Source organism: Sodiomyces alkalinus (genome assembly GCF_003711515.1).
Source record: "Sodiomyces alkalinus F11 unplaced genomic scaffold SODALscaffold_1, whole genome shotgun sequence".
NCBI lineage: Eukaryota > Fungi > Ascomycota > Sordariomycetes > Glomerellales > Plectosphaerellaceae > Sodiomyces > Sodiomyces alkalinus.
The window spans coordinates 668,085-678,371 of record NW_021167079.1 but is presented as its reverse complement, the minus strand read 5'-3'; the positions used below and the strand labels follow the sequence as shown (position 1 = coordinate 678,371).

Sequence of the window (10,287 nt, the reverse complement as noted above, 5' to 3'; positions counted from 1 at the left end):
AAGCACTGCGCACGTAATCGCAATACCCGTAGCAGCGTGGACCGTACGACGTAGCAGACAGATACTGAGCCCGAATTTACAGTAAATGATGAATACCCGTGCCGTTACGTCTAACTTAAACCCTCATCAGGATTTCTCCAAGGGTTATGAGTGTGAAGACTCGTGGCGCATACAGCGCATACAGCGCATATCCCGCTGGGAGGAGGAATAACAGCAGCTTTCAAGTCTGGTGGTCTGTCTATTCTTTCATTTTCGTATGCATGCATCACCATCTCTCGTTGACCCTCCTGGTTGATCATGATGCGACTAAACTCCTAAAACTCCGTCCGCCTATGTTATAATACCCCAAAGACTCCTTCATCATGACAGCTCGTGTGGCGTGTATGAAAACTGGCACGAAACCGTTGGATATATGTACACATGCATATCCGTCCATACATTTGCCGCACAGACAAGACAAACAAAAAAAGGGCGGAAGAAGGCGCCTCCACTGAGCAGTTGCAGGTAGATGGATAGATAGGTGGGGAGGGATTAGAACTCTTCGACGGCGCAGTTCGGGTGTAGGATGTAAACGATCTTATCGACAGACGACGACGTGCCTTCTCCTGCGTTGTCTTCCCCGTCGGCGTCCTCGGTCGAAGAGCTTCGGATGGCCATGAGGATGTGTTCCTGTGCAAAGAAAACAAGACTTGTTAGCTGTCGTTGCGCGGTGTCACTTGGTTCTGGGACGACGTGCTGCCGTACAACCAAGAAGAAGAAGAAGAAAGAAAAAAAAAAAGAAAAAAGAAAAAAAGAAAAAAAGCGGGTTCGAAACATACCTTGACCATCCTTTTCAGTACCAACTTGGCAAGACCCTGCTCGCGGTGGTAGTCCTCCTCGCTCTCCAGCTCGTCCTCCTTCTGCTCGAGATACCATTGCACCAGAGTCTCGCCGTCGATGCCCTCGCCAGTGGACGCCTCGTCCTCGTTGACGCGCTGCACGAACATGTTGACCATGCTGATGTACTTGTCGTATGTGATGGTCTGCTTCTTCTTCTCCGCCGGCTGGGACTGCGACTGCTGCCGCGCCGCGTTGCCGCCACTGTCGGCCATCTCCTCGTCGCCCTCCGCGTCCGCGTCCGCCGCCTGGCCGGACGCCTCCCGCGCGGCCCTGCGCAGCGTCACGCCATCCTCCACAGGGGCTTCCTCCTCGTCTTCTTCGTCGCGGAACTCGACGTCGTCGTGCTCGACGGAGATGATGCTCTGGCGGAGGAGGTTGTACGCCTCGATGACCATGGTGGAGGAGATGCCCTCGACGCAGTTGGCCTTGGCGATGGCCTCAGACAGGCGGATCAGGCTCTCGAGCTGGCGCACGGTGATGCGGTAGCTGTTCTTGCCGACGCCGCCCTGGGCGTCGTCGGCGCGCAGCTCCTTGTACTTCTGCACCAGCGCCTCGCGCGCCTCGTCGGTGAACTCGGGGCGGAAGGTGCGCGCGAACCGGATGTAGCGCTGCAGCTGCTCGGTGCTGAACTCGGGCTCGACGGCCGCGTCGCGCAGCTGGTGGACGCCGACGATGTGCTCGGCCAGGTGGCGGTCGACCGACTCGGAGCACTCGTCGAGGATGACGAAGAAGAGGTCGAAGCGGGACATGATGGGGGCGCTCATGTTGATGTTGGAGCGCAGCGTCGTCTTGCGGTTGTAACGGCCTCCGACGGGGTTGGCGGCGGCGAGGATGGACGTCCTGGCGTTCAAGGTCGCCTGGATGCCGGCCTTGGCGATGGAGATGGTTTGCTGTTCCATGGCTTCGTGGATGGCGACCTGGTCGACGATGTCCATCTTGTCGAATTCGTCGATGGCACAGATGCCGTTATCCGCTAGCATGAGCGCACCGGCTTCGATGGTGAACTCGCCGGTTTCCTCGTCCTTGATGACGGCGGCGGTGAGACCGGCGGCCGAAGACGCCTTGCCGCTCGTGTACACGGCTCGAGGCGCGAAAGAGCAGATGTACTTGAGGAACTGGGATTTGGAGGTCGACGGGTCACCGACGATGCAAATGTTAAGGTCACCACGGAGCTCCATTCCCTCGGCCGTCGTTTTATGCACGCCAGACATGAGTTGGAGCAGGAGGCCCTTCTTGACGACCTCGTGGCCGTAGACCATGGGGGCCAATGACTGGACGAGCCGTGAGTAAATGTGGTCGCTGTGGACCATGTCACGTAGCTCCTCGATTTCTGCGGGATTCATCGAGGCGAGCACGGCAGCTTGGGCCTCTTCGACGGTGTCGGTCGAGTCGGTCGAGTTGCCCTGGGTCAGCGAGTTGATGATATCGGCCATTTGTCCGGAAGAAGACTGGCCCGGCGAGGACGTGTCAGGGATGACCATGCAGGCGAGGAAAGCCAGGCGGTAGGTCAGGTCTCGGACACCTAGGCTCTTGAGACCCGTCACGCCGGAGCCGCCGGCGTCGGCGCCGCGGGCGGCGTTCCTGTCGTCGCGCACGGCCGTCGGCCTCAGACCGGGTATGCCCAGCTGGCTGACGTCGGGGACGACGATCAGGGCGCCGGTGAAGATGCACTTTTCGCCGGCCTTGGCCCGGTCGACAATCTCGCCGCGCAGGATGACGTCCATGGTGCGCGGCATGCTGCCGGTGGGGATCTCGGAGCTGTTCTCCTGGATGCGGACCTTCTGCCAGTCCACAAACGTACTCTGGCGGATGTCCAGCTGCCAGGCCTGGCGGTTCGAGCAGGTGCCGTTGGGGCACTGGGTAGGCTCGGTGTAGCGGAAGGTCTGCTCGACGTTGGGCACGACGGTGCGGCATGCCTCGCAGACGAAGGTGGCCACGGACAGCTCGGGGCGGACCTCGGAGGTTCGGGTGACGGTGCCGGAGATGGATAGCAGCTGTCCGATGTTGGCGGCGCGCAGGCTCCGGACGCGAGAGACCAGCGGCAGGTTGTAGAAGGCGATGGAGAAGAGCTTGTCCGTCTGCTGGTTACTCGTCTTGGAGCCCATCTCGGACTGGCTGGCCGAACCGGCATGGCTGGCGGCCGAGGTAGTGAGGTTGCTTGAAGTGGTGGGTTGGCGGTGCTCGCGGAAGTACTGGGGCTCGTGCTTGGCGATCATATTGTGGAGGGCTGCGGTGAGGAAAGGCAAGAAGCGATAGTAGCCGCGCATCACACCGTCGGCCAGCTCGCCGTTCTGCCAACTGGCGAGGTGCTTAAAGTCGACGTAAAAGGTCGAGAGCTGGTACGTTCTCATGCCATGGATCTGGGCAACGTAGTACTTATCGGTGGTGACGGCGCTGGGGGTGGGGGCACCACCAGATGAGGCTGGTTCGTCGACGAATCTGTATGCGCATTTGTTTAGTTTTCGTCAAGTGTCAGGACTCAGAAGAGCCCAGATCAGGCAAGAGAAAGAGAGAGAAAAAAATAATAAAAATATCCTTGTCATACCCCTCGATGAATGCTTCAAAGTGTTCCTGCACCATGAGACCAATCTTATCCTCTACTTTTGGGACGCTCGCAGGATCCTGTATCCTGGAGCTCCGGGGAACCTGGTCATCGGCGAAGCCTTCCGCCTCGTCGTCACTGATGGCAGTCGTACCCTCAGAGGGCGGTGCACGCGGGCGGGCACCGGCGGAGGAGCTCGGATGAAGGAATCTCCTGGGGGTTGTCGCCCTGTCGGACATGAGGTAGCCGGCGTCGCTGGAGGCAGCCATGATGCCTGGTTGGAGGGGGGGGCTCGTCGACAGGGCTTGTTTGGTGTATTTATATCTTGGTCGTATTATATCTCAGACGATGAGAGAATATGATGATGCCAGTGGGTTGGGTAACTGATCGTGAGAATTGTCGAGGGCAAGGAAGTCGGTGTGGCGGCTGAAAAGTTGCAAGGTGGGGGATGAAGGAATAAAACGGTAAATTGATTTTCAGCCTTCAACGTTCAGCCTCAGGGGAAAGACGCGTGCGGGGTTCGTGCCCCCGACGCGTTTTAGCGCGACAAGTCTTTAATTGATTGCAGCCGTTCCGCTAACCGAGTTTGGCTTAGGTCAGTATGCACTTCGTACAGAGTACCAGTACGAAGTACCTACAATGTCACCGAGACCTGACCGAGACGTAAGGAGTCCGACGAGGACAAAAATCCAGCCGCATAGGAAAGAGGATGCCTTTCTCTCTCTTATCATTTCTCCTCTCCCCTGACTAGTAGGAGTGTATCCTCTCGGCTACTTGCACCCACTCTTCTATGCCTCTCACATGCGGATCCGTCTCCGCGTTCGCCGTCGATTCGTGTCCCCATACTACCACTCGGTCAAACTCGGCTGTGATTCGCATAACTCCCTGCTTCTCCTTTTCTGCCTCTTCCTTCTGCTCATCGCCATCCATCTCTTCAAAGTGGTGCCATGCCTCTCTTTCCGCTGGTTGTTCCTCGGGCTGTTTCTCTACCACCACGCCTCGATATCCCTCTGGTAACCTCACGGTCCGGCCTTGTAGTTTTCTTCCGCGAAAATACGCTGTCTGATTGTCGCCTAAATTACTCCATATGAGTTTACTAGTTTCCAATATTGGTCCCGGGCGCGAGAAAAGGAAGGCGTTTACCTTCCGGGGCAGTAGGAGATGACGATGAGCCTGAGCTTTTTGGTGGTGTAGTTGTGGGCTTCCAGAAGGAGTCTGTTGAGCCCACGGGTCCCTCGTGGTGGATGCGGCAAGGGAGCAGATTGGCGACGGCCTTGGGCGCTTCCCTTTCGCCTGACTGGATTGAAAACATGGTTTGGGACATGGTGGGAACTTTTCGAGTATTCGGACTGCGAGGCGATGGATGGTTTCGGCGATGTTGCTGTGTCTACGTACTGCGTAGGTACATGGATGGAGAGAGGATGGCACGTTATCTCGAGACGAGTAGGAACGCGACCCAATTGACATGTGTGGTGGGGCGATAAGGCGTTCTGCGTGCTTATCGTGCACAGACGGAGCGTTCGTGGACAAGATCTAGGGTTCTTTCTCTTCACCTTTTTTGTACAGAGTATTAGGTCAAGGAGAGAGGTGAGGGTGTGAGACCTGTGTTGGAATCTATAGTATCCATTCGCTGTCATGCCATCTATAGAACATCTCTAGTCGGCGTCCACTTGACATGCACGTCTCGGAATCATATATACATTGGCCTCAAGGTGGAAAAGAAAAAGAAGAAACATGAATAGTCAAGGTCCACCCACATGAGATCAGACCGCAATTCAGGGTATCCCAAAGATCCGCAACTCTCCTCTCCAGACGTCCGAGTTCCGTTTCCCCCCCCGCTATTTCTTCTTCTTCTTGGTCTTCTTGGCCCTGGGCTTCGCCGTCCCCGTAGTCATCGGAAACCGGTTCGCATGGTCCACATCAAACGCAGGTTTATGCCGCCTGAAGAGCGCCATGGCGACCTTGGCGTCCTCCACACTCGAGTGCGCGCCGCTCTGGATCTCCACCCCGAGGATCTCCTTCGCCAGCCTCGCCAGCGCCGGCTTCCGCCCGTTGCCGTACTGCCGGAACCCGGGGAACTTGGAGGTGTCGCGTATGTCGCGGACGGAGTGGCTCAGCTTCAGCGCGTCGAGGTCGTGCTTGACGTCGTGCCCGATCAGGATCCTGTCGCGCAGCAGCTCGGCGACCTGGGCCTGGACCTCGTGGAAGTCCCGCGCGGACCGCATGTGCTTCGGCGTCAGGCCCGTGATGGCCGTGCGCCAGTCCGCCACGCGCTCCCGCGGCTTGACGTACGAGTCGTACACCTGGCGGCCGTGGAAGTCCACGACGCTGACGCGCGCCAGCGCGGACTCGTAGCCGCCTTCGCCGACGCCGACCATTTCGCAGTCGCCTTCGCCAACGCCGACCATTTCGCAGTCGATGGCGATGTACTTGCCCACCTCGAGCCCCTCGGTGAGCCCCGCGTTCACTTTCTCCTTCTCCGACGTGAGGAGCGAGTTGTTCCGCAGGCCCAGGCCGTACGCCTCGGCTAGGGACTCGGGGGATATGTCGTTCTCGGCTGCCCATGATGCGAGGGACGGTGACGGGCCGGTGTCGATCTTGGAACTCTGGCCTGCACCCATCCGGGCTGAGAGGTTAGGAATTCGGGCTCTCGCTTTGGCGTTGCCGACAGGCCGCCCCGGCAGCTGGGGCGCAGGAGCCGCGAGAGACTTTGACTTTTGTCTCTTAGCTGGCGGTGAGGATTTGGTTGTCGTTTGCGTAGCTTTTCGTTTCCGGGCTGTTGGGTTCGTGGTTGAGCTGGTAGTGGATTCTGCTTGGATCTGCGCCTGAAGCTTCTTCCAATTTGATGATAGCTCAGTTGCCATGGTTTCTCGTATCATGAAGATGGTTTCCTTTTAAGATCGTGCTCAGACAATTAATTGCTCACAAAGAGTCAGAACAATTTCTGACTTTTTATATGTAAGTTGGCCTCCCATCCGGCTGATATATTCCAAAGTCTTCAAGTAGGTGAAGTCTCTGAATTCGACAAAGTACAGTACCTTACGCTCAAAAAAAAGGGACCTTGGTGAGCTGAGTCTGTATATGCCGTTATCGGGGAGCTTTATGAGGAACAGAAATTCATGTAAAAGCTTTAATTAACTAAACGAGCGGATGAACATTCTTATCAGGTTTATCGGACACACCGCTTTCTTACCTTCCATGTAAGTGGGGCTCGGGTGGCGTTTTCTGCCGATACTACTTGCGACTTGCGAATCACTTGCGCCAGGAGCGTCACCATCACTTTTCCATCCCTTCTTCGACAAAATAGACAGACTCCATCACCCCCATCAACTTCCATCGAAATTCCATCATGGCGCAAAACCCCCCAAAGGTCGAGGCCACTGTTGGCTCCGAAGAGGCACGACAAAAAGGAAAGGCCACTCCAGACACGATCAAGTATGGCTGTTGCCCACCCTCACCTCAAGCCACCCCCCGTTTCGCATCGAATGTAGCACGCTAACTTGGCCTTCCAGGATAGGATGCATTGCGATGGTGACAAAGGACGGCTTTCCGCGCCGGGCCGAAATTCTCAGCATCAAAGAAACGAGGAGCGGCCGGCAATTCTACTGCAACTTCGACAACTTCAACAAGCGCCTCGACGAGTGGGTGCCGGTATCCCGGATCGACTTCGACCAGGACGTGGAGTGGCCGAATCCCGACAAGGACAAGCCCAAGGACGGAAAGGGGAAGAAAGGATCCACGGCGCCGTCCAAGAAGTCGCAGCCGAAGAAGTCCCAGAAGCGGCCGAGCAAGAGGGAGCAGTCGGTGACATCAGCGTCCGAGGTCACCACGCCGCACCCGTTTTCCGACACGGTCGAGTCGAACCAAAAGTTCACGCCCGCCGCCGAGGAGAGCCAGGCGCAGACGCCCGCGAATGGCGAGGTCACGTCGACGACGACGACGAGGACGACGCCGGCGGCGGCGGCGGCGGGGGGCGGCGGGGACGAGATGGACGTCGACGGCGAAGAAGTGCTACGGGCGGGAGCGGCGATTGCGGCGCCCAAGCGCGCCGAGACGAACGGGTTCAGCCGCGAGGCGGAGATTGAGAAGCTGAGGACACACGGCAGCATGACGCAGAACCCGGCCGAGATCTCGCGGATCCGGAACATCTCCAAGGTGCAGTTCGGGAAACACGACCTCTTCCCCTGGTACTTCTCGCCGTACCCGGAGGCCTTCGGCATGGAAGACGTCATGTACATCTGCGAGTTTTGCCTGGGGTACTACGGCGACTTCAAGTCCTTCTCGCGGCACCGGACGAAGTGCACGCTGCAGCACCCGCCGGGCAACGAGATTTACCGGGACGAGTCGGTCTCGTTTTTCGAAATCGACGGGCGGAGGCAGCGGACGTGGTGTCGGAACCTGTGTCTCCTGTCCAAGATGTTCCTCGACCACAAGACGCTCTACTACGACGTCGACCCGTTCCTGTTCTACGTGATGACGGTCCGAGACGACAAGGGCTTCCACCTCGTGGGGTACTTCTCCAAGGAAAAGGAGAGCGCGGACGGCTACAACGTCGCCTGCATCCTTACGCTGCCGCAGTACCAGCGCAAGGGCTACGGGCGGCTGCTGATCCAGTTCTCGTACGAGCTGTCCAGGATCGAGGGCAAGCTGGGGTCGCCGGAGAAGCCGCTGTCGGACTTGGGCCTCCTGAGCTATCGGCAGTACTGGGGCGAGAACATTATCGATCTCCTTGTGGGGTTCAACGAGCGGGACGACCGGGTGACGATCGAGCACATCTCCACGGCGCTCGCCATGACCCCGCAGGATGTGGAGCACACGCTGGGGGCGCTGAGGATGCAGATCTACCACAGGGGCGAGCACAAGATTGTGATCCCGGAGAAGTTGATCCTGCAGTGGGAGAAGCAGAAGACGAAGAAGAGGCGCGTGATCGACCCGTCGCGTATCCAATGGAAGCCACCGGTGTTTACCGCTTCGAGTAGGACATGGGGGTGGTAAAAAAAAAATAGTGTCGATATAGGACCTTTGGAAGACACGGGAGTTGCTGTGTGTGTCTTGTAGCACCAGGAGTTTAAGCAAATGATACCCCCTTTTTTTTTTATTTTTTATTTTTTTTTTTTAATCACGATTACTCCCTTCTTCCCCTCAGGACGACAGTCGCACTCTCCAAAGTACAGCTTACTTTGCATTTTCAGGGGCACCAGCAAGGCAAGAACACGCATTCCTCGGAAGCCTCCCCTCCTTCACATCCCTCACGACTCTCGCCAGCCTCTCCACCCCCTCGAGGACATTCTCGACATCCTCCCACGAGAAACAGATCCTCACCTCCCTCCCAAACCGGGCAGACGCTTCATCACCGTACACCTCAAACATCTCCCCCGCGCCGATAATCAGGTCCTCGGCCTCTCGGGCCCGCCGGGCCACCACCGGCGCCTCCACGCCGTCAGGCAAGGTCAACCAGATGAAATACCCCCCGTAGACATGCTCGCCAAGCAAGCTCGACGGCCGCGTCCGAACACCGAGCGGCACGAGCAGCGCCTCCACAGCAGCAGCGACGCGGGCGTGCCTGTGACGCAGGGCGGGGACGACGACGTCGCGGAGGCGGTTCTCCAGGGTGCCGGACCGCAGCATCTCCCACAAGGTCACGGCGGCGAAGTGGCTCGGGGCGCCGCCGCTCCGGGTGGCGCCCGTCTGGGCGAGGCCGCGGGCGAAGGCGGGGGAGGCGTCGACCCAGCCGGTGCGGACGGCGGGGGCGACGATCTTGGAGAAGGAGGCGTTGGAGATGGCGTGGCCGAAGCCGTGGGGGTCGGGGACTACTGCGTCGTCTTCCCCTTGGCGGCGGGGGAGGCGGGCGTCGATGTCGCTGAGGCGCGGGAGGCGGAGGTTGGGGTCGGTGGGGGGGAAGGGGAGCGGGGGCTGGGTGGGGTCGAGGGGCCATTGGAGGAAGTCGTAGACGTCGTCGGCGAGGAGGAGGGCGTCGTGGCGGCGGGCGAGGCGGACGAGGGCTTCGCGGCGGGGTAGGGGCATGGTTTTCCCCGAGGGGTTGGCGCAGGTGGGCACGAGGTAGATGATGTGGCGGTACAGTTTGCGGTGTTTTGCTCTCTTGACGTGGGAGGGATGCTGGAGTGTCGGGTCGGTGTGTCAGATGTGTTCGCTGTAGAAAGGGGGAGAAAATGAAATGAGAATAAAAATAAAAACAAAAATAAAAACAAAACAAAACAAAACCACCCACCGTAGGACCGCTCTCCCACTCCTCGTCAAACCGGCTCAACCGCTCCTCCAAGGCCTCGACATCCACCCCATGCTCATCCTCCGGCGCGGCCTTCATCCTGTCCCCGAACCCGGCGTCTTCAAATATGGGGCAGGCGAGGAAGTAGCACGGCGCAGCCATCCACACGGCGCGCGTGACGGCCGGGTCCGTGAAGCTGGCGAGGATGTTCGCGATGCTCTGGCTCGCCCCGCCGGTGATGCAGATGCGTTCCGGGTCGGAAAGGCCGCCGTAGAAACGGGCTAGCCAGGCGGCCAGGGCGTCGCGTAGAGGTGGGAAGCCCGGGTCCGGGGCATACTGCAGGCCCGGCACGGAGACGGCCGGATCGGAGAAGGCGCGGGCGGTGGCGGCCTTGAGGGCTTCGGAGGGGAGGACGGAGGGGGGAGGCCAGCCCCGGAGGAGGTTGATTTGTTTCTTGGGGGTTGGCATTTCGCCCATGTTTGGAGAGCTGGAGCAGGCGTTTGCGTTTCTTTGTGTTAGGAGTGGGTGGGAAGGCGGTAGGTCGGGCTGTGGCCGTAAGAAATTCGGGAACTATTCGAATTGCAGCGGTGGAATTGGTGGAATTGGAAAGCATTTGATCATGGGCGATGTGAGTGTTGAG

At 58.7% G+C, this 10,287-nt stretch overlaps 5 protein-coding genes across 5 annotated transcripts; 1 reads left to right on the top strand and 4 right to left on the bottom strand.

The window, feature by feature from the left end:
• Positions 1-100: 100 nt before the first annotated feature.
• SODALDRAFT_326045 (DNA replication licensing factor mcm6) lies at positions 101-3,903 on the bottom strand. The gene is made up of 3 exons (XM_028610066.1): positions 3,425-3,903; positions 819-3,318; positions 101-669 (listed from the first exon to the last, which is right to left on the bottom strand). Exons 1-3 carry the CDS (start codon positions 3,688-3,690, stop codon positions 532-534), a joined length of 2,904 nt encoding a protein of 967 aa, XP_028469665.1. The 5' UTR covers positions 3,691-3,903; the 3' UTR covers positions 101-531.
• Positions 3,904-4,002: 99 nt separating this feature from the next.
• On the bottom strand, positions 4,003-4,966 carry SODALDRAFT_326044 (ribonuclease H1 small subunit). Its single transcript, XM_028610065.1, has 2 exons — positions 4,565-4,966; positions 4,003-4,494 (listed from the first exon to the last, which is right to left on the bottom strand). The coding sequence occupies exons 1-2, from the start codon at positions 4,743-4,745 to the stop codon at positions 4,169-4,171; spliced, it is 507 nt and encodes a 168-aa protein (XP_028469664.1). The 5' UTR covers positions 4,746-4,966; the 3' UTR covers positions 4,003-4,168.
• Positions 4,967-5,010: 44 nt separating this feature from the next.
• SODALDRAFT_326043 (hypothetical protein) lies at positions 5,011-6,419 on the bottom strand. The gene has a single exon (XM_028610064.1). It carries the CDS (start codon positions 6,283-6,285, stop codon positions 5,260-5,262), a length of 1,026 nt encoding a protein of 341 aa, XP_028469663.1. The 5' UTR covers positions 6,286-6,419; the 3' UTR covers positions 5,011-5,259.
• A 351-nt stretch (positions 6,420-6,770) lies between these two features.
• Positions 6,771-8,416, top strand: SODALDRAFT_268922 (histone acetyltransferase ESA1; the record flags this gene model as incomplete). The annotated part of the gene is made up of 2 exons (XM_028607631.1): positions 6,771-6,856; positions 6,934-8,416. 2 exons carry the CDS (start codon positions 6,771-6,773, stop codon positions 8,414-8,416), a joined length of 1,569 nt encoding a protein of 522 aa, XP_028469662.1.
• Positions 8,417-8,436: 20 nt separating this feature from the next.
• On the bottom strand, positions 8,437-10,280 carry SODALDRAFT_286737 (PLP-dependent transferase). Its single transcript, XM_028608553.1, has 2 exons — positions 9,639-10,280; positions 8,437-9,520 (listed from the first exon to the last, which is right to left on the bottom strand). The coding sequence occupies exons 1-2, from the start codon at positions 10,122-10,124 to the stop codon at positions 8,597-8,599; spliced, it is 1,410 nt and encodes a 469-aa protein (XP_028469661.1). The 5' UTR covers positions 10,125-10,280; the 3' UTR covers positions 8,437-8,596.
• Between the last annotated feature and the right edge of the window lie 7 nt (positions 10,281-10,287).